Genomic DNA, 22,596 nt, shown 5'->3' with positions numbered 1-22,596 from the left:
ATGATAGTAATATCTCTTCGATAAGCCAAGATACACGAGTTTTGCTAATCCTATCCATTACGCAAGAATAAAACCAAATCTTTGTGAACCATAACCAGAAGTAAATGGTAGTAAAAAATCGGCGAAAATCACCTCGATATTGTTTGGCGCAAATCTATATTTGAAATCACTATGAAAAAAAATGATAAGATTAGACGAACATTTGGGTGAAGGAAGGGAAAACCTAGTTTAGAAATCTGCTGCAATTGAAATCGGAAGTCGTGATACTCGTGGAAGATTTGGTAGAAAAGCGAAGATGGAGGACATACCTTCAGAGAATCGACGAGATTTTGCAGCTCGCAACAATGGCGTCGGGTGTTCTTGGGAGAATGAAAAGGGAGAGTTGTCCTTTCTAATTTTTTAGTCGTGTAGTTTTTTTTTTTTTTTTTTAAATTTGGAAGAGGATAAAGTTGAAAAAATCAAAGTTAAAATCAATATTGTAGCACCAAGATAAAATTAAACTTATTAATTTGGAGAGTTTAGTTACACAACATAAATTGAGATATAACAGTGGGCCAATGCTCAACCTTGAGCCCCAACCTCAAATAATCTATGCTATCAAACATGCGGCATACGCCAGATAAATAAACAAACAAGCCTTAACTAACCTACTAAAGATACCCTAAATAAACAATACTCCCTTCGTCCACCATTTTTTGACTCATGTTATAATGGCACAAATTTTAAAAAATTGGAGTAGGTTGTTAGTGGAATGAAGGTTCTATTTTATTATGAGGGAGAGAATTTACTAAAACTAGAACGAATTAAGAATTGGTGAACCATGCAAAATGACAAAATCGGTCAAGAATGAGGAAACATAATTTTTTTTAATCCGTGACAATTCTATAGACTTTTAAAATTCACGGACTTTTAAAATCTACATAAATCTTGAACCAATACACCCCCTAAAACTTGCTCGCTTAGGATAATATATGTGAACGGAGAGTTAAATAATATTGGGCCCGTTTGATAGGGCATATTAGAGTTGATAACATAGTAATCTTGTGTTTGATAGGCAACATATATAATATCCCAAGCCCGCATTAAAACTAAAGCCTGCACTAAAACTACTGTTACATTTAGACTACAAATATCACCCTCACCTTGAGATAAGGAAACCCAACTCCAATAGTAAACTAGATTAAAATTGAAAAGACAATTTTACCCTTCCACTTTCCTTCATCTTCTCTCCATCCCCTCCCCTGAGCCCTTTCTCTCGCCGCCGCCTCAGTCGAACGGCCGACGGCGAAGAGTGGCCGTCGCCGCCGCCGCTCCTCCTACAACCAGCTATGGTCATCATCACCACCATCGCCGCCTCCTCTGTCTCCCTCTCGCCTAACCCTTCTCTCCCGTCCAACCGGCAAGCAGCAGCAGCTAATAAGCCACCGCCGCCGCCGATCCCTCTGTTCACGGCTCAACAACCTCATTGCCTCAGCCCTATCGCCGATCGACTGCAACGAGGGTCGCCGCCATCGACAGCCTCCTCCCCCAACTCACACAGCCCGAAGTTTCGCACGCCAGTCGATCCAATCGTCGCCCATGGAAGCAAAGCAGCGCCCATAACATTTAATTACTGGTGGCGGGGGAGAGGAGATCTGGTGCAGGGTGGTGTTGGTGTGGAGGTGGGGGAGAGAGAGAGTCATGAAGAAGAAGAAGAAGAATTAGGGTGGGGGCCTGCTGGTGGCGGGGGATAGGAGATCTAGTGCATGGTGGTGTTGGTGTGGAGATGGGGGAGAGAGAGAGAGTCATGAAGAAGAAGAAGAAGAAGAAGAAGAAGAAGAATTAGGGTGGGGCCGGCCGGTGGGGGTTGGGATAGGGTTAAAATTGTAATTTCTTTTTTAATCTATAGTTTTATCAAACAACTACAAAATATTAACAATCTCACCCAATCTGTATTATTTATGTAAATTTTATTTATCATCACTTGTCTCAGTCCAACTATCAAACACGCCCTCGAATGAACAAATATCGATTTCCATGATTTTAGATAGAAACCGTACCAAATAGAGTAAAAGGTTTACCATTAAACCCTCGCTGTATCAGCATCTTCACCGCTTTGACGCAGAAAACAGTTTGCCAAACGGCAGAACGTAAAAAATGACGGCGGTAGAAGCCATACCTGAAGCCCGGAAGCTCCCACGGCCGGGCCGCGGGGGAGTCATCGCCCACGAACTCTCCGAAGAAGAAGCCCGCGTCAAAGCAATCGCTGAAATAGTATCCACAATGGTTGATCTCTCGCGCAAGGGCCAAGACGTCGACCTAAACGCCGTCAAATCGGCGGCGTGCCGGAAATACGGGCTCTCCAAGGCGCCGAAGCTCGTCGAGATGATAGCAGCGCTGCCTGAATCCGAGAAGGAAGCCCTGCTGCCAAAACTCCGGGCCAAGCCAGTTCGCACGGCGTCTGGCATTGCGGTGGTTGCCGTAATGTCCAAGCCTCACCGCTGCCCGCATATTGCAACGACAGGGAATATATGCGTGTATTGTCCCGGCGGCCCCGATTCCGATTTCGAGTACAGTACGCAGAGTTATACGGGATATGAGCCTACTAGCATGAGAGCTATAAGGGCTAGGTAAGTTGTCTTCATTGATTTTCTCTCAGTTTATTTAAGGTGTTTGTTGTGGTTGTTTAGTTCAATTTTTGACTGGTAATGTTTGAGATCCTGCTTGTTATCTATTGTTTAATCCACCAAAGTATGTGGTGGATTAGTCTATATTATTTTTATGTGTCTAAGCTATTGCCCAAAGTAAATGCCCCATGGGGAGACTAATTTACTGCTAATTGTCCTAACTGGAGATGCATCAGAGGTATTACAATTTACAAGAGATTCGAGTTTTGCTACCTGATAAGTTGGTTTTCTCCTCATTGGAAAAGATGAGCATCGGCACTGCTCTTGGGGCTGCAATTTAACTATATCATTTTCTTGTCTGTTTTGAAAGATCATACTTTGGTCAGTTAGTGGAAGCTTTGCCAAGAGACCAGTGATTCAGTATGAATATCTGCCATTGCCCATTTGCGTTGGACATGTTTGAGTTTTAGTTTGTTTTACTTCCGCACCTAGTCTATACTTAGAAGAGTGAAATATCATAATATAATATTTGCCCAGTATTTTTAGGCTAATTTGTATCAGCTTGCTTTTACGTAATAGAATGTGTGTATTGATGTCTCATCGGGTATAATTTCTCCTGATATAGTTAAACGGGAGTTAGATTATGCTTTTTAAAAGGACTAGTTAGTGTGTCCTATGTAACTTATGGCTTTCTCAAAGTCAGTTGATGGTTGGGTTTAGCATGATTTCAAGCAAAGAAGGGAAGCCGATTTAGATATTCTGATTTCTGAGCTATTTGTATCATTGAATAAGATCGATCTCAGTGGTTTCTAATGGGTTTTCTGTGGACTAACTATATGTATAAATTCTCATCATAAACCCTTAGAATGGTGTTCAGTTCTCCAGTTAGAAAGCCTCGAATGGAGTGAAATCGCCCCCACTTTGTCGCTGTGAAGAAGGGATGTTGGAAGCCTAGTGTGGTGATGAGCAGGAAGTTGCTAAATGGCCTTAGCTAGCACAATAATATCAGATAAAAAACAAGAGCAGATGATAGGTTCATAAACCGTGACTCTTCTCTTCTATAGAAGTATTATTTTACATAGAGAATGTAACCCTACCTGGCTTGGAGGCCTGGATGTTATTTGATGACTCCTGTGATTTGCTTGAGTTCTCCTTGTTTGGTCAGATTGTTGGAAACATGGTTTTAGTGGTTTGAAAGGCATTCATTGGTTTTTTCAGACTGTATAGTAGACATTAAATGATTGCCTTTGAAGTTTGAACTATGCAGTCCAGTTCTAATTATGAGTCTTATGGCTACCCTTTTCCATATACTGTTCTATTTTCTTTAGTAATTTCATCATCAATGAAAATGGGTTTCATGAAGCAGTCCTTTTAGCTTCACATCCTATTTTAGTTGATGGCTGTCACCATTGATGCGGTATCATTATGTGAAACAAAAGTGATGTTCTCCCTAATATCCAAATGGCTGCATTGCCATTTGCCACATTTGGATGCAAACAGAATGAAATTTGGATGCAAACAGAATGAAATTTCTTTTATGGTTGGGGGTTCTCCAGTTTTCTGATCTTGGACGAGACACTGAGAGCAAAACTATAAGGTCCTAACTCATAGGTCGTAGGCTCTGAACTCATATTGGTCATGATTCACCTGCTGATCATTTGACAGGGGTGCATATAGCAGGCTCGAGTTCTGTGTAACTATCTTAAAGTTGGTTTTGGTGGCCTCAAACTTCAAAGGCATTTGATGATGTTCATACTACTTATTAGACACCGATTGATAGGTCTTTGATCATGCCATCCATCTCTAAGTATTGCTCTTTTTCACCAAAGAAGTATCATTATTTCTGAGTGGTTTAATTTGATGAAAAATGGGGTTCATGACTTAGTTCTCTACCTTCACATTCTATTAGTTGCCTGGATTTTACCATTCACTTGACTATGTTAGCAAAAAGCGATCCCTAAAATCCAAACAGCAATAGTGCTAGATTTGGATGCAAAAAGAACATGATATTCTTGTAAGATTGGCAGATCTTCAAGTCTTTTGATACACTAAGAAGCAAGATTATAATTCCAGATTACTGTATGATCCTTATTCAACTTCTGTTTGTTTGAACATGGGCACATCTAGCAGGGTTCTATATTGGGAATGTTGTTACAAAGTATATTTTAGGATTGATTTAGCACAAGAAAGAAACTAAATGAAGGATTGGTTTAGTATGTGGAATCTGTATCATTGAATTAGCAACCTTAACTGATGCTTCCCTTGTATTTACTCCTTTTGTTTTCATTCAGTTTGGCATTTCATCTTGCGACTTTGAGATTCTACTTTGATATAGAACTTGAACTTTTTTAGTCCTTCCACAACAGAAATGCTAAAAAGGATAGATTTAGAAGGAGGAAATTATTTCACAGAAATGGTGACCTAAGAAGATACTTGACAATCTTTGCTACATCTGTCTGTATTTGATTTGGAAGTTTATCTTTGGGCTATTATATCAGATTATAAAACTTGATTCTCGATCCTGCAAATAGTGGGATGTACATCAGGATTGAATCTTATTTTTCAATGTTTTTTGGTGTTTTAGATACAACCCTTATGTCCAGGCAAGAAGCAGGATCGACCAGCTTAAGAGATTGGGTCATAGTGTTGACAAGGTTTGCTTTTGCTGCCGAGGCTTGTTCCTACATTTGTTTAATCAACCTTGGAAAAAATTCCTAGTATTAAAATGTTCTGATGTGTTAATCATACAGGTCGAATTCATCTTGATGGGTGGTACTTTTATGTCGTTGCCTGCAGAGTACCGCGATTATTTTACTAGGAATCTACATGATGCTTTATCGGGGCACACTTCTGCCAATGTTGAAGAAGCAGTATCCTACTCCGAGCACAGTGCAATAAAGTGTATTGGGATGACAATCGAGACGTAAGTTGAATTTAGATTTTCTTTTTTAGATGCTACATTGGTTTGTTTTCCCTAAGAGCACACCAGTTTCTTGCATTTTTTTTTCGTACGGAGACAGGATTGCTTAGAGAAATGTTGATTTTGCTTCTGAACCATTAAAATTTCAACTTCTGTATTATGCTGCTGAAATAAAAACAGCACAGTAGCTTCTTTATTCCTTTGATAAATGGATCATCTCAGTGTCTCACCCTTGATTTTGACACTTTTGAAGTCATTCAAGTGCGTACAATACTTCTACAAATGACAAACAAGATTCTTTCCATTTCCCTTTCCTCCTTAATTTCTGTTCCTGTTTTGGATCAAGTGAGCTGCTTTTGTGCCTCTGATTGACCTGCTGCTTTTTGTATTGAACATTTAGGCGGCCAGACTACTGCCTGGGACCCCATTTGAGGCAGATGCTTTCATATGGTTGTACAAGACTGGAAATCGGAGTTCAGAGCACATATGAGGATGTTGCTCGTGACACCAATAGGGGTCACACTGTAGCAGCTGTGGCTGATTGCTTTTCCTTGGCAAAGGATGCTGGTTTCAAGGTGTTTCTCTATACTATTCTACAAGGTGGAAAGTTTTGTTTCATTGCTATTCCATTTACAAGAACTAGCATGTTAGGGAAACTTTTTGTTAACTTTATTGGTCTTGGTGACTCCCAGTTTTTTCTCACCAAATTAACCAAAAAACACAGGGTAGGCTTTTCCATTTCTTCTACTCTATTGTGATGTTGCTAACATACATGGATAAATTATGGGTTCATAAAATAGGAGCAACAGAAAACCTAGTAAAACATGAACTGACTACACGGATATAATCCTACTGACTAAGGTTGGTGTCCAGCATTTTCAGACTTAGCTTTAATACCATTTCTTAGGTTGGTGTGTAGCTAGAAACTGGATATGTATCCCTGTGTTTCTTTATGTGCTGATATATCCTTGCTCATTTAAAACCGACCTATCTAAACACAAAAGAAAAGCCAAAAATGCAACCAGTGCTGAATTTATGAGGGCATCTATTAGAAATCAATAAGTTCAGAAATTGTCAAGAAACCATACTGCCAAGTCATTCCAACTTCTAACTGTATAGAGAGGAAAACTGATTATGAATTTGTTGTGCAGTTTTATCCTTTTACAGTTTTACTATGTAGTCCTTTTTCTGAAACTGTTACTGCTATGAGCCCCCAACGGTTGATAAGCAAACTCACATGTAAAATTTTTTAAAAAAAAATCTTGGTATACTGCGTTGACTCATTTGCTATCCATTTCTTTTACTCCACTGCTTAATTACTCATTTTATTACAGGTAGTAGCTCATATGATGCCTGATCTTCCACATGTTGGTGTCGAGAGAGACATGGAAAGTTTTAAAGAGTTCTTTGAGAGCCCTCGCTTTAGAGCTGACGGGCTTAAAATTTATCCAACCCTAGTCATTCGTGGAACAGGACTTTATGAACTTTGGAAGACTGGCAGGTATGGTTACATTATATATATTACATTTTTCTCAGTTGGAAGTCAATTTGGTTTCTGTGCTAGATTTTCACTCCATAAATAGCTAATTTGGTCTCTTGTTATAATCATGTATAGGTATAGAAATTATCCTCCTGAACAGCTTGTCGACATTATAGCTCGAATTCTAGCTATGGTTCCTCCTTGGACTCGTGTTTATCGAGTTCAGCGAGATATCCCTATGCCTCTAGTTACTTCTGGTGTTGAGAAGGGTAATCTTCGGGAACTAGCTTTAGCAAGGATGGATGATTTGGGCTTGAAATGCAGAGATGTTAGAACACGTGAAGCGGGTATCCAGGCAAGCAAACAAGCTTTCTTTCTGTGTGGTGATGCTTTGTTTTATTGAGCCATTAAATTAATATTCTAGTGAATAAAATCAGGACATTCATCATAAAATAAAACCAGAGGAAGTCCAGCTTGTTCGCCGTGATTATACAGCAAATGAGGGCTGGGAAACTTTTCTTTCATATGAAGACACTCGCCAGGTGCGTGACGTTGTGCTAATACCTTATGTACTGACTAACCCAGAGTCACATCTTAGTATCATTGTTTCTTAACACGAATAGTTTGAGATGCTTGGCAGTATTATTTACTGTGTTGAATTTTTTGCTCCTTGGAAACCTGAGAATTGCTTCCCTTCTCACTAAAGTTTTGCCTTTGTTCCCATTGGTTATCAGCTGTCTGCTTTGCTACATTGGTAACTGCAATTTCTCAAATCCTGGACCCACATAAATCTGTGTTACTAAACTTACTAGCTTGGATTGGAAAAATTATAGACCTTGGGCATTACATATATGATATATCTGTGTATAATGAAAAGTAAGGATACTAATGTTCATTATTGTTTCCCTTTATTTTGGGCATCCAACGAAATTGTCCATGTTTGGCTGGAATTGGCTTCTATCTTATAGCTTCAAAACAAATTTATACTGTCACTAAAATGCAGAAGTTAGCCAACAGAACAAAAAAAAAATGATAATTATTATTCACAAGATACTAGACAACTAGGTTTTTGGCTTTTGGCTCATCATCATGTAACTGTTAAATCTTATATCTGGTTAAATCTTATATCTGTGTTGCTTGGGTAAAATATAATTTAACATAAAATAGTTATAATTTGACAGCAAGTGCATCCTTTAAAAGTTGAAAGAAATGATTTCCATATACTATTGTTGTTCTGCCCCATGATGTGGATAAAATTTACTTTATTTAAACTTTATATGTTCTGTTCAACAACTTGTTCACTTTTGGTTGACGACACTGGGATTTGGGGGGGGGATGCCCATTTGGCCATTTATACATTTCTTCATTTATTTATTATTATTTATGTATTAAAAACGTGTAAGTTTTTGTTGTAATGGGCCCTTTTGCAGAAAGCAAATGTACAAAAATCATCTCCTCTTTTTTTATTTGTCAAATTTCAAAGAATCTTATTTCTCATCTTCACCACATGTGTACCTAACAACAAAATATTTGTTTTCCATAAGAAATACTCCCTCCGTCCCGCCGAGCTTGAGGCGTTTCTTTTGGGCACGGGAATTAAGAAGTTGTAGATTAGTGTTTTAAGTGTGTAGTATAAAAGTGATAATAGGAGAGAGAAAGTAATAAAGTGATAAAGTAGGAGAGAGAAGGTAATAAGGGGTGCAATTAGTTTTGTAAATTAGTGCTTTAAATTGCCTAATTTTTGCCAAAAAAGGAAATGACTCCAACTCGGCGGGACAGCCCGAAAAGGAATACGACTCAAGCTCGGTGGGACGGAGGGAGTATGATTCAACTTGTTCTATGTACCAACAACGAGTAGTTTGACTCATCTGCATAAAAATAAAACTGGACTAGCCATTCTTGCATGCTGTCAATTTACGGTGCTAGCTGCTTCAGTTCTAAACTTTGCTTGCCAAGAAATTCTCCAAAATCTGCATCTTATTGTGCCGATAGAACTTACATGCTGTTGTGTATTGTTAATCCAGGATATACTTGTTGGGTTATTGCGTTTGAGGAAATGTGGAAAGAATGTGACTTGCCCAGAGCTTAGAGGGAAGTGTTCAATTGTTCGTGAATTGCATGTTTATGGGACTGCAGTTCCTGTTCATGGACGGGATGCTGATAAACTGCAACATCAAGGTTATGGTACACTATTAATGGAGGAGGCCGAGCGGATTGCTACAAGAGAGCACAGATCGACAAAGATAGCTGTGATTTCAGGTGTAGGAACGAGGCATTACTATAGAAAATTGGGGTACGAGCTTGAAGGTCCGTACATGGTGAAATACCTCAAATGAAAAAACAGTTGTGCAAAGCCACCAAAGAATGAGTAGTCTTGACTGGTGATGTCTCTTGTATATCATCTGTTTTTATCTGTGCTGTCATCATTTTTACCTCTCGACTCTTATGGCTTTTGTTTGTGTTTGATATTTTAAGATATATAGATGGAGTGTAGAAGATGTATTTGTAAACTATCCACAATTATTCATGACTAGCGACAGAGATTCAGGTGCTACTGTAGTGTTTGATGGAAATGAAAGGTGAACTCAATAGTTTTATGAAACAAATTTTGTATATTAGGTCATTTTCAAAAGGACAACCTTGTCTAATGTTGACTAATCTTATAAACTGCACGAAATTAGAATCGATGCCAAGTTTTATTATTGTTGTGGTCGCTGTTGATGTTGTATTCTTGTGGAAGTCTTATAGATAAAATAAATACAGCTCATAAAGATGTTTTGTGTAACAGAACCACACAATGGAAGTGAAACTATTTATGTGATATTTGAGAGGGAAAAGATACAGAGCATTATTGGGGACTTCTTCTCCTGCGTAAGAAAGAGACGAGGAAAATGAGAAAGCGAGAGAGAGCGAGGAATTTAAGTCAGGAATGAGGAATCGAGAGATAGAGTACTAGGCTGCAACTACCTTCGGCGTTGGAGATGAATAAGTTGGCGGCGATTCAAGAGGAAGAAGACGGAGGCAAGGAAAAAGATGAAAGTTGACGAGGAAGAAGACGTGTTAACTGTTGTTTTTTAATTGTTAATTAAATATAATATGTTTTTAGTTGTTGAAACGAAAAAAAAGGGTTAATAGCCGGAAAATACACCAACTATTTTCAGATTTGCACATTGCACATGACCTTCAAAAATAGCTCCATAATACATGACCTTTTGATTTAGTTGCAATTTGAACCCGGCGAAAGTTCCGACCACTCTCATGTTTGACCGGCGATGACGTGGACATTATTTTAAACTACATGGCATTACTCGTGGCATTTATTACACAGTGGCAAGCCACGCGTTCAAAACGACGTCGTTTTGATAGGGAGAAAAAATAAAAAAAATAAAGAAAAATGTCTTCTTCTTCAATCTCCTGCCCGAAGCAGCCCCGCCACTGCGACTTCCTCTCCCGACCACCGAGCATCCGAGGCCATCAAAGCATCCCCGCCGCTGCGACTTCCTCTCCCGACCACTGAGCATCCGAGGCCACCGAAGCAGCCCTGCTCTGACGCCCCGCCACCGCGACTTCCTCTTCCCCCACGATCTGCCGCCCTCCACCAAATTTGGGGATCAGATCTAGAGTTTTGGGGAAAAAGGGAACTAACCACCTCAAGCCACCGCCTCCGTCTCAGATCTGGATATTGACGCTGCGCCTCCTCCTTTCTTCCGGTGATAGCGTCTGGATTGGGGATCTTGGGGCGGAGACATGGCCGGTGGCAAAGGGAAGAGGGAGGTAGGAGCTAGGGCACGATAGTGGTGGCGTGAAGCCACAGATCGCGATCGTCGGAATCGAAGGGGTGGCGTCTGGATTGGGGATCTAGGGGCGAAGACATGGCCGGTGGCTGTGTCGTCGCCGGATTTCAGAGGGAGGCGGTGGCCTGAGGTGGTGCGTTGTGTGTGTGAGTCCTCAGGTGTCAGTATGTGTGCTTGGTCTGTGTGTGAGAGACGAGTGAGAGGGAAGTCGGGGGAGGTGAGGCCGGCTGGCTGCTCGCCGGAGCAGAGGAGGGAGGGGGCGCGGCGGGAGCCTTCGGCGAGTCTGGTCGAGAAAGAGAAAAAGGAGTCAGGGGGAGAGGGATGGGCCAGAGAGAGAGAGAGAAGTCAACGACGTCGTTTGCAGATTTCATGTTTTTTTTTTGTTTTTTTTATTTAAAAAAGCTTGACAAAAACGACGTCGTTTTACTTGATCGCCGGTGCGTCTACGTCTGCAAATTCTGGGAGACACGTCATCTAGAATTTAAGGGATGGTCAACGTATGTGCAAATTGCAACTAAATTAAAAAGTGATGTATTTTGTGGCTATTTTTGAAGGTCATGTGCAATATGCAAATCTGAAAATAGTTGGTGTATTTTCCGGCTATTAACCCAAAAAAAAACATTGACACATCAGTTTTGATTTTGCCACGTAAGTGATACATCAGCTTTGATTTCACTAGAGGCTCTCGTTGTGGGATGATTGCGAATAAATTATAAAATAATGTATTTCGTGGTCAAGTTAGAAGGCAATAATATAAATAAAAAATGAAAAAATCATGCGCATTTTCTGACTATTACCCCTATTTAGAACATTTGAAACAGGAAAATAAGCCTATATAACTGGGACGGAGAGTATAAAAAATTCAATTATATTAGGACAAAGCAAAGTTATACTTCCTCTGTCCTAGTAATAATGACTCATTACTATTTGATATGGTTATTAAGAAGAAGAAAAATTAAAGGATAAAAGTGATAGAGTTCATAATTTTATGCGAGAGAATACAGTTTTTTATTTTGGGATAGACCATTATTAATTAAATAGATTATAAAAAAAAAGTAAGAAATACCAAAATTTAGAAATTTATCAATACAATATAAGGTAAGAAATGCCAAAATTTGGAAATTTATAATGGTTTTGTGAGTCACGTAAAATCCTTTGATTTAGAGGCTCCACTCTCCAGTGGTCGTAATTCGTAAAATATTAGTCCAAAATAGATGAGAAAAAAATGTGAGTGTTTTTAGACAGCAAATTGGGCAGAGATGCTGCTGAGATCAGCCTACGCTCCACTCCTCTCTTCTTTCTCCACAATCACCAATTCTCTCACACCAACTGTTCGACAAAATGCCCCACTACTACTTGAGCTGCCTCAACTCCCTCCCGCTTCCGCCTACGTGCATCTCCCTTTCTGCCGCAAGCGCTGCCACTACTGCGACTTCCCCATCATCGCTCTCGGCTCCTCATCCGATCACCACGAGCACGACGACCCGCGTATCTCGAGCTACGTGGACACGCTCTGCCGGGAGATCGCCGCCACCAAGCTCAGCTCAACCACCTGCCCGCCTCTTCAAACCGTGTTTCTAGGCGGTGGGACGCCCTCGCTCGTGCCGCCCCGCCTCGTCTCCTCGGTCCTCGATGCGCTGTCGTCCAAATTCGGGGTGTCAGCAGATGCAGAGATATCAATGGAGATGGACCCCGGCACATTTAACGCGGCGGCGATGAAGGAGTTGATGAATTTGGGTGTGAATAGAGTTTCTTTGGGAGTTCAGTCTTTTCAAGCTGAGTTGTTGAGGTCTTGTGGGAGAGCTCATGGAGTTGGTGAAATCTTTGAAGCTGTTGAGATTGTTAAAACGTGTGGGGTTGAGAATTGGAGCGTTGATTTGATCTCGTCACTCCCTCATCAGACGCCAGCAATGTGGGAGGAGAGCTTGCAGCTGACTGTTGCAGCTCAGCCCACGCATGTCTCCGTTTATGATTTGCAGGTCGAACAAGACACCAAGTTTGGAACCTTGTAAGCTGATCTTCATCCTACTATGTTTTTTTTTCACTAGCAGGCAGCCTTTCATTTTTAACATGATAAACTTTTGGGGATCATTGGGTCTAAATAGACGAACTTTCACAAAATTCTTGTCTTGCACATGAATTAAAAATTCTACCTCTACATGCACAAACTTTCAATTGTTTTGATTTTTCGCATGGTTGTCAATTGCCCATAAATTAATGTTTAGGTGGACGCATCTACAGGGACGGATCTAAAGGCCAGGCACCCCAGGCCGTCGCCCGGTCAAATTTTTTTTTTGTTACCTATAAATGTATGATTTTAAATTTTTTTTTATCTATATATGTTAATCTCGCTCGGTCATAATTGTGTCATTTCAAATAATTATTCAAGATTCAACTCGTTTTCTTTATTAAAACTTTATTAGAATCATCCGGTGAAATCTCGCCCGGTCATTATTAAATTTCTAGATCCGTCCCTGCGCATCTACATGGCTTAAATGACCAATGTACTAAACGACATATTTTAATGTTTGCGTCACTTCAATGGTTACAATGGCATTGATTTGCCACTTCAACTAGCCACAACTAGTACGCGGCATTTGATGAAACTCATAAAATAAACATTGTGTTATCATGCCGACAAAGGGGCAAAGATTGAGTATTTGAAGGATTACTTGATCTCACGAGCTTTAAGTTACTCAATCAAAGTATGTGTGGGTTAGCTTTCGAGCTATCACCCAAGTAAATGCCCTCTTAGAGTTTGTATGCAATCCAAATGGAACTAAGAGTAGCATGTGGGATATATATATAGTAGTAGTTGTTTCAGTTGATTTGAGTTGAAGAGAAATGGTTATGTATGCCACTCTAAATAGTGATCAGCTACCTTCCTTTTGATGTTACTGAGGTGTAGAGATTAACCGTGCATGATGTTGTACAGATACACTCCTGGTGAATTTCCTCTGCCGTCGGAGAATCAGTCAGCCGATTTTTACAAGATGGCTTCAACAATGCTAGGGAATTCAGGATATGAGCATTATGAGATAAGCAGCTACTGCAAGAGTGGATACCGGTGCAAGCACAACAGCACGTACTGGAAGAACAAATCTTTCTACGGTTTTGGTCTGGGGTCGGCTAGTCATATTGGCGGAGTGAGGTTTTCAAGGCCGAGGAGGCTCAAGGAGTACGTTAGCTACGTGCAAGATTTGGAGAAGGGATCAGTGAATGGGCGGGATGGAGTTGCTGAGGTGAAGGACTTGGCTATGGATGTTGTGATGCTGTCTCTGAGGACAGCGGATGGCTTGGATTTGAAGAGTTTCAGGGAGGCTTTTGGGGAGGCGATTTTGGTGTCGATTTTGGAGGTGTATAGGCCTTATGTGGAGAGGGGGCTTGTGATATGGTTGGACGAGCAACGAAGAGAAGTGGCAGCTGATGAACTAGTTGGTGTGTCTTCATCATTCAATCACAAGTTGGCTTATCTTCGCCTCAGTGATCCGGATGGTTTTCTGCTGTCAAATGAGTTGATAGCTCTTGCATTTGGTCTCATATCTCCATGAATTGCTTTCGAGCTTTAAGTTCAACTGTTTTTATTTTTTGTTTTGTTGTATATATCTGTTGTTGAAAATCTTTAATTGAAATACTTATGCATATCAATCACAGATTATAACTACACATGACTTTACAAGTTAAAATGTCGGATAACTGGACCCAAAAATGCCGAGGCACAACAAATGGAGAGAAATAGATAATCGTGATAATTGGCATTAGCCATTAAGTAACACTTTGATTTCTTGAAGACATCAATTTCTCAATAGTAGTTACTTTTTATTATCGATTAAACAATTTCAATCCAAACCAAATCCAATTGTTTTGCCAAACCGATAATTTTAGTTTAGTTCAGTTGGAAGAATGTAGCTACAGATGTTCCATTCAAGAACCAGCAGAAAAGTATATGGAAGGGGAAACTGAGGCCAATGGATAAATTTCAACATTATGTCGTGTGTGAAAAGTAGAATGAAAAATTTATGGAGTTTGTAAGCTTGCTATACAAAATACAATCAAAAACATTTTACAGGGCCCTCGATATTTTTATCTAGTCTAGAAGAGGTAGTATTGAATGAAGTGTTACAACAATTTGAAAAGCATAATAATAGAAGAAGAAAAGAAGAAAAGAAGCAATGCAGCAAATTTTCCATTATGCCATCATCAGAACAGAAGTCTTGGGTTATTCGTCGCGAACGCACTTCAACTGAAGATTGGATCGGAGAGCAAGATTGTGCATGCGCTCATTTCTTATCGATCACAAGGAATGATGCCAACAAGTTCACCTGAAATTACAAAAGAGCATTCAAGGGTAAAAATCACTTGCAAAATGCAGAACGATGGCACAAAGTTTATGAAAGAAAACTTCTTGTAAAATGTGCAGAATCAAAGTTTTAATAAAATCCAAAAAATGTTTTGAGCCATCATGCTTTTACTCCCTCTTGTAGAGATGCTGATAAGCCCTAAGTAGTGTTGGTATAATAACCCTTTCTTCTAATCAACTGTTTAAATAACTTCTCCACTCTAAAACAGCAAAGATGCATAATTGAGATATCACAATCTAGAAAGGAAATGGAATTAAGCCAATCATCGCCCTTTTCTGGTTGTTGCAAGACTACAGAAAGTCATTTACCAGATTCCATCAAGAGGGTTTTGGTTTTCTCCCAGGTCTTGTGACGCGCTTGAGCTGTGTCATTCCTTTTTTTTCCCTGTGTATATACCCAGAGCCATGAGATCTTACATATTCATCTTTGGCATTTTAAAATTGAAATCATTGACTGTGTCTACAAGGACAGTACCTCTGAGACAAGTACACGATTAAGTAAAATATAGGAAGGAACATCAAAATCAATACTGAAGCCGCCAAGTACAATACGCTGGTATGCTTCTGCAATGCAAAAGGATGAGATACACGAAATGAGGAGAAAGCATGGAAATTTCTTTATTGTATAGCATATTATTACAAACTTGACACATCTTCTTAGCAGGTAATAAAATTTGCAATACACAACACAACCTTGGATGTCAAGGAGTAACAACATACCTTGCCTCCCTGAGCAAAAGGTTTTACTCCTCTTGAACAAGTATGGGCATCACAGAACTGGTGTAAAAAGAATTCTGGAAGAACATTATCAGAAGGATGTTGTCAATAAACATGATTTGACCAAAGCCATTTCACTCTTTAGGAATAACCAAAGTGGTACCATGAAGACGAGTTGCCGATGGACCCTCATTCACAGGAAAACAATTGTTTGCAAGATCCTGAAAATAGGCAAAAAGTGTCTTAGATCATATACTAGAAAAACTTTCGATCATATACAAAGAACCAGGAACAACCTCACATAAGTGACGGTTCCTTGCAGCAGCCGCAGGATTACACTTGGCTTTATGAGATTGTGAATTAATAACGTAATCACAATGCAAAGCTCCGCAGAGATCCGCTAAGCACTTTCCATGAGTCTGAAGGCGTAGAAAGAAGTGATGTGGCACTCAGAATATACTTGTTTGAATGAAAACATTGCAAGTTCAACCAAAAATTCAGGCATGCAACAAAAGAAACAAAAATACTAATGTCTAAGTGATTTGCTCATAATCCAAGATAAATCAAGGGGATGAAGAGTCATTTCTAGTGGTTCTGAATTAGCACCCGATGGATGACAGTGCCATGTAATTTACAAATTAATAAAAAGAAAGTAAATTCAGACAATTCATTTAATTTCTGTTTTAATATATAAAAGAAGACGCATGCATAATACAGAGTTTGGTGCAGAGCAGGAAAACTCTTAATTCAAGTTCCACGAACATTTCAACAGATGGAGATCAAAGGACAAAGGTTTCATTCACACACTTCAAACTCAATGGAAATATCAGCTAATTGAAAAAAATGGATTCTTAAGCAAGTGGTGACATAAAATGGGAGTTGCATAACTAATGCAATTTCCAACACAAGTTAGTCCGAAATTGCCCATTCACAAGAATGATGTGCTGCAGGCCAAATATCAAAGGTTTTCAAGTCAGTCATCAGTCAAATGACCACCTGTAGAAACTAGAAATAAGAGCATAGTGGATCTTTCCCATCAGACTCCTACGTTCACTATTTAAAAGTTTGAGAAACAAGATGATTTTTTAAAGAGAAAGGTGAGTAGAGAACCTTACAAACTTAGTCAAGCTAATAAGCAATTAAAGACAGCCTCATAAAATTTTCATCCGTGATTTCTGACACAAAACAAAAACAATAAGAGCACCTTAAACCCAATAACCAGCAGTCTAAAGATTAAGTAAAGACAATGTCACATACAACATTTAGAAGATTGTAGTGCCTGTTGTCAAAATGCTGATCCAAATATTTTTCTGCTCGGAAGATTTTCTTACAATAACCACATCGCCATTCATTTATGTCAACATGAATCTTATGCTCCTCCTGGTCCCTGAATAAATCGCTGCTTGGATGAAGCCTGCATTTGCTTGAAAGTTGATAGTTCTGTTTCTCCACAAAAGGCATAAGATACTGCATAAAAAATAGTTCAAAGTTGATAAGGTAAAGAAGGCTTCTACATATATTGGTAAATAAGTTTTGCAGTTCTCAGCACCTCCTCTATGATCTTCCAGGCTGCTCGACTCCTATCTCTTGAGCAATGAACTTCTTGATGTCCTTCTTTAAGATTTCTAAGCATTAGAAACAACAAAGTCAAGATTACCCCCAATATGATAAAGAAGAAGAAGAAAGAAAGCAACTCAATCTACCAGTTGTATCAGATCATACGAAGGCAATGCTACTCCTAATTAATCTAGTTCTTCATCTATTTCTTTCAGGCTGTAATCTATATGACCCAAGGCTCATTCACGGTATTCCATGTAGAGTTGGACTTTTCAGTGGTATCACATACCTAACCATTCTAAACTACACAACTTGCTTGATTGTGTGGTCTGAGTATGATCACAAACATTTCCTTTCTTGCTTAAATTTTGAAGCACGGGATCATCCTATGAATAATTAAAGGCTACACCTAAAAAAAGTCCTAATCGAGAAGTTCAATTGTCAATCATGATGGTTAAAGGAATATGACTAAGATATTTCTCCCCAATGATATGGCAGGCATCTTTCCTAATCACTCCACTCACATTTTAGACAGATAAAAGACCAGTATTCAAAGTAGAATTTAAAAAACCATCCCCATGGAGTCATGGACACGGGGCGAGCTGCAATAGGTATACACTAGGTCATTAGGAATTTAGGATACGTATAGTTATTCAATCCAGGAATCTTTCAATTAATGATAGAAAAAGCCATTAAGCCAATTTGAATCAACAGAGCTTCACTTCTTATTTAGGGATCTTCAATCATTTTAATCGATTCTTTTATCACATTATAATTTTTGTCTATATCATATCTGACCCAAACCGCATCTTGCCAACACAGCAGTTAAGGTTAAGAAAAATGAACAAGAAAATAGACAGGGAATGGAAGCTTTGAAGCCTGTGATTTCTGTCTGGATATTTGTAACTTCATATGGATTTTTTGTTCAATTGTTCTCCTATAGCTGTAAGTGACTTACACCTGTGATTTATTTCCCAATTCGTGCCTCAAATTCCCCTAATTTGGGATAGTTGTAACTTATAAGTTGTATCCAAACAACTTGCTTCTCTACATATACTACTTAGTCTTGCCTGCTTTTTGAGCTGTATATATCTTCTAAATATCTATCTTAAAAAATTATTTATAGTATAAGCTTGTTACATGGTACTAGAGTCTTCTCTTTGAAACCAATCTCGAGTGCAACATGGCAGAGACAATGCTCAGCAACCAGCCACCAGAGCTTCCTCGGATCTTGAAACTGCTATGACCAGCAATTGTAGAGCAGTGAGGATACATTGGCTCTTCTTCAACTGAGTTTCACGTAAGCTGGTCCAATAATCACAGGGAGCCCAACTAAAAACTAACTCAACACACATTCAACATTTATACTGATTATGTTACATAGAAATGTAAATTCATGGGTGTTCCAAGTGCCGAATAGAAAAGGACAAAACCAAGGACAGTTGACTCAATCTCCGATAGTAATGATCCTTGCATTTCAAACAATACTTTGTCTTTGTTGATATTATTATTAGAAATTATAATATCACATGTTTCAAGAGTATAACTCTTCACTCAGGTTTACTTGTTCAAGACTTAGGTTGCAATTTGTTGTCCATTAGTAACTGATTATGGACCTATTATTACTAAAATCATCTTGAACTCTGTGATAACAGGCTATGGATTCAGTGGTCATGATAGGCAAAGCTAAGATGCATGAGAATTTCTACCATCTTTTAGCTGATCAACATCATCGACAAGCCTATAGTTCTAAACTGACAAATACTGACCCCTCCATTTCTGCCTCTTTCATTGTAGTGACATTGCAATCAAAATGATGCCACTTTGTTATGGCAGGTCATCTAACTTTTGTGCATCTTTAGACCATAACATCTTGGTAAAATAAAACTCAAAAGATACTGAAATGTTATTAGATAACACCATTATTCAACCTCTTTAAATGAATTTAGATTGCATTGACAGGGGGTCAAGACTCATAGCCACAGTTATAACTTGCTAACAAAAAATTATCTCCTTCATTCAGAGCAATAACGAGGACTATCGTCCATGAGGCCTTTGAGCCAACCCCACTAGGAAACGGCTTTCTTTGAGGAGGTGAAATATTTGATTTCTTGAGGTGAGAACATCACTTGCTGCAAGTGGACCTTAACAGCCGAGTGTAGGGTGATGAAAGTATAGAAATATTGGATAGCCACATTACAAAAAGAGATATTCAATCATGATCCCACCCCACAGGTGCTACTATAGTTCTTCAAAACAATGACTAATAGACAGAGTACGACCCTTAAAGATGTATATTGCCCAACTTTCCTATAGACTGGAGATCTACATGTAGTTATTCTTCATAATTCTGGGAAACTCTTGCTACTTGTCAAAGCAAAACAAAAATATATGGCAAAGGAATCAGATCACTAGCTAACAGAACTTTGAGGAGGCATGCAAATTAAAAACCTGGGAGAGCTCAAGTTTCTAATTGTCAGTGATACGAAAATTTTCTAAGACAGTCGTCTCTAATACGAGCATTGATGAGGCAACAATAACATTCGCATACATAACAGCCACTCCTCAAAAAGATCCACATTCTGCCAATTTACACTCTTCCGCTGCATTCTAGGTTGTAATTAGTCGTAAACATGTAACTATATGTTTTACCTAATAGATAATATCCAAAAATCTAATACAAATGACAGGTAATTTTACCTTGAGGTAGCACTGTTGATATCCTGTGGCAAAAAGCAAAATTATAAGTGTTAAATTCTCAAGTGTGAAGCAAAGTACTCTTTATAAAGAAATAGGAAACCATTGCATAACACCTCACTAGCAAAATAACATGACTTGAACGTGAACTCAATAGATATAAATGAAGTTTCTAGATGAATCATACATTTTATTTAAGCTGCTGAAAAGTGAAATAACTTGTCAAGACATGAAAATATTATCTGATTTACATCAAGTAAGACACCACTTGATAGACAAAGAATGATAAGCACAAGAAGTTGAACAAAAAGTAGAAGGAAGCCTAAAGTGAGGTCCTCTGAGGGAAGAGAACTCAGGCAAATCTTTTATAAAAAGCACTAAGAATACTGACATAAAAAGAAACTTTTGGGTAGCTGCCTAAATTTCTTCATGTTTCGTGAACATCATTTCCACACACCAGAATTCCCTCAAAAAATTAGCTTTTCTTGGGAAAACCGGTGGCATCAAACCATGATAATTTTTCTTCCCCGAAACCCTTATTCATATCTAACTTTAAGCTTTGGGAAACATTACATGACTCCCTCGTGAAGTGAATTGAAATTTATTATCAAGATCATTGACTTATCTGTTTCACATAGCACAAAAATTCCAAGAAATTAATCGGCCCTGATTTATGAAGTCAAGGCACACAAATTCTAAAAGACTAGAACTTATCATAAGCATCAAACCGGTTAGCACGCTGAATTCAGGAAAATACAAAAATTTATATGGATGGACAAAGATTAAACTCCGTAATTTTGTGAATTACTTCCAAATACATAAAGTTGAAGATTCTTCTGTTTTTTTTTTTTTGAGCCATTCTGGGAGGCTAATGTTGTGGGTGGATCTTGAAAGAGAAAAAGATTACCGGCGAAAATTCCGATTGAGAAGCTGCAAAGGAGAGGTGCAGAGCGATGAGGAGTAGAGATATTCTGTAAATGGGTATCGTCTTCCTCATCCCTTTACTCTCTCTCATTCGGAATAAACCCTTACTCTCTCACTCACAAATGTCCGATGCGCTCTGCTCTCACCACACCCACCTTATTGGCTTAAAACTATGGAAAACGAAACAGAGGGCCGGAACCGGATCTTAATACTTTAGAATTTTTATTATTTGGATTATTACAATTACTCACCTCTTTATTTAAAAAAAAAAAAAAAAAAAAAAAAAAAAAAAAAAAAAAAACATACAACATCTTCTTCCTCAATTTCATACTCTTTTTATCATTTTAATATGTCCTTTAATTTTATATCTTTTACTATTTTAATAAAATTATTTCATACAATTGATGAGACTATTACTCTACTTTAATCAATTTAACACTATCATAAAAATGAGACTTTTATTTTGCTCGTGACATTCTTAAAGGGGTATGAAATTGAGAGACAGAGGGAGTAATAATTTTTATTTTTATTTTGAATCGGAGGGAGTAATAATTATTCAACCTAATTTACGAACTTTTCTTGAGTTAATTTTCTATAAATACACAAATTTATACTCTCTCCGTCCACGAAAGAATTTCCTATTTTTCCTTTTTGGGACATCCACGAAATAACTTCCTACTTATTTTTGGACTATACCCCATCACTTATAATTACTCTTACTTTTCACTTTTCACAACTCTCAATATTAATTATAACACATTTTCAACACTCCCAATACACTAATTACCTTTTATCCACTCTCAATACACTCAACAATATTTTTTCTTAAAACTCGTGCCACTCCCTCCTAAGAAGTTCTTTCATGGACGGAGGGAGTATTAAATATTGATTTTTAACGCAATCAAATAAACTGATAGGAAATATTGATAGTGTTTGAAATTTAATTCAAAACTGAATTCCAACCAAAAACATGTTTAATGTGTCAAGGCAATAGCTTTGAGGCTATTTTCCAGCCATCTTAAATTCAATAATATGACTGTCAATGAAAAAGCTATCAATGAGAGATTTTCAACATTAGTTTTAGATAATTCACCGTACTTCGATCGACCAATTTATTAGTTGGTGAACTTTGGGCGGAGGAGTTGTGCGTGTAAGTTCAAATCATATTTAGAGTCTGAATTCCGACATCGTATCAGTTCTGAAATTAAAATATGCTTGATGAATTTTAAAGACCGTGGTGTAGACTGTACCACCATATTTTTCAATTTTTTTGTTGAACATCTAACGATAAAGTAATTGAGTTTAAAAATTAACAGATAGAACATTAATTAACTGCTGAACAACATTATCTCCGGTCATCGGAATTGGCTTATCTCTTAGTTCGCTCTTTCCATCAAAAGCAGCTATGTTGCCACGTCATTTATGATCATGAACAAAAAGCGTCGATGATCCATATAGCACACCTTTTTTTCATTTGGCAACCACCGATTGCAAGTTTCTTTATTACATACCGGACATGCTAGATGCCCCTTGTGCTCCAC

General features: G+C 38.4%; 3 protein-coding genes across 3 annotated transcripts; 2 read left to right on the top strand and 1 right to left on the bottom strand.

Annotated features, from left to right (window-relative positions):
* The first annotated feature begins 1,999 nt into the window (after positions 1-1,999).
* On the top strand, positions 2,000-9,612 carry LOC131021592 (elongator complex protein 3). The gene is made up of 8 exons (XM_057950855.1): positions 2,000-2,609; positions 5,191-5,260; positions 5,357-5,529; positions 5,927-6,101; positions 6,861-7,027; positions 7,142-7,361; positions 7,444-7,548; positions 9,031-9,612. Exons 1-8 carry the CDS (start codon positions 2,137-2,139, stop codon positions 9,340-9,342), a joined length of 1,695 nt encoding a protein of 564 aa, XP_057806838.1. The 5' UTR covers positions 2,000-2,136; the 3' UTR covers positions 9,343-9,612.
* Positions 9,613-11,917: 2,305 nt separating this feature from the next.
* LOC131021591 (uncharacterized) lies at positions 11,918-14,464 on the top strand. Its single transcript, XM_057950854.1, has 2 exons — positions 11,918-12,808; positions 13,736-14,464. Exons 1-2 carry the CDS (start codon positions 12,060-12,062, stop codon positions 14,349-14,351), a joined length of 1,365 nt encoding a protein of 454 aa, XP_057806837.1. The 5' UTR covers positions 11,918-12,059; the 3' UTR covers positions 14,352-14,464.
* A 296-nt stretch (positions 14,465-14,760) lies between these two features.
* Positions 14,761-21,283, bottom strand: LOC131021590 (uncharacterized). The gene is made up of 10 exons (XM_057950853.1): positions 21,039-21,283; positions 20,135-20,157; positions 17,427-17,502; positions 17,135-17,344; positions 16,174-16,296; positions 16,041-16,098; positions 15,881-15,954; positions 15,636-15,724; positions 15,470-15,545; positions 14,761-15,122 (listed from the first exon to the last, which is right to left on the bottom strand). The coding sequence occupies exons 1-9, from the start codon at positions 21,144-21,146 to the stop codon at positions 15,479-15,481; spliced, it is 828 nt and encodes a 275-aa protein (XP_057806836.1). The 5' UTR covers positions 21,147-21,283; the 3' UTR covers positions 14,761-15,122; positions 15,470-15,478.
* Positions 21,284-22,596: the final 1,313 nt, after the last annotated feature.

This window comes from Salvia miltiorrhiza, chromosome 4 (assembly GCF_028751815.1).
Source record: "Salvia miltiorrhiza cultivar Shanhuang (shh) chromosome 4, IMPLAD_Smil_shh, whole genome shotgun sequence".
In the NCBI taxonomy this organism is placed as follows: domain Eukaryota; kingdom Viridiplantae; phylum Streptophyta; class Magnoliopsida; order Lamiales; family Lamiaceae; genus Salvia; species Salvia miltiorrhiza.
The sequence above is the reverse complement of the archived record's forward strand: the minus strand, read 5'-3'. Positions and strand labels throughout refer to the sequence as shown.

What these genes read in the sequence shown, in the direction of transcription:
- LOC131021591 (XM_057950854.1), top strand. Translation starts at nt 12,060, where the DNA reads ATGCTGCTGAGATCAGCCTACGCTCCACTCCTCTCTTCTTTCTCCACA. An exon ending in GACACCAAGTTTGGAACCTT is followed by an intron (nt 12,809 to 13,735) that starts GTAAGCTGATCT and finishes GATGTTGTACAG; the next exon opens with ATACACTCCTGGTGAATTTC.
- LOC131021590 (XM_057950853.1), bottom strand. Translation starts at nt 21,146, where the DNA reads ATGAGAGAGAGTAAAGGGATGAGGAAGACGATACCCATTTACAGAATA. An exon ending in GGAACCGTCACTTATGTGAG is followed by an intron (nt 16,099 to 16,173) that starts GTTGTTCCTGGT and finishes GCCTATTTTCAG; the next exon opens with GATCTTGCAAACAATTGTTT. An exon ending in ATCGTGTACTTGTCTCAGAG is followed by an intron (nt 15,546 to 15,635) that starts GTACTGTCCTTG and finishes GTATATACACAG; the next exon opens with GGAAAAAAAAGGAATGACAC.
- LOC131021592 (XM_057950855.1), top strand. Translation starts at nt 2,137, where the DNA reads ATGACGGCGGTAGAAGCCATACCTGAAGCCCGGAAGCTCCCACGGCCG. An exon ending in ATTGGGATGACAATCGAGAC is followed by an intron (nt 5,530 to 5,926) that starts GTAAGTTGAATT and finishes TTGAACATTTAG; the next exon opens with GCGGCCAGACTACTGCCTGG. An exon ending in CACGTGAAGCGGGTATCCAG is followed by an intron (nt 7,362 to 7,443) that starts GCAAGCAAACAA and finishes GAATAAAATCAG; the next exon opens with GACATTCATCATAAAATAAA.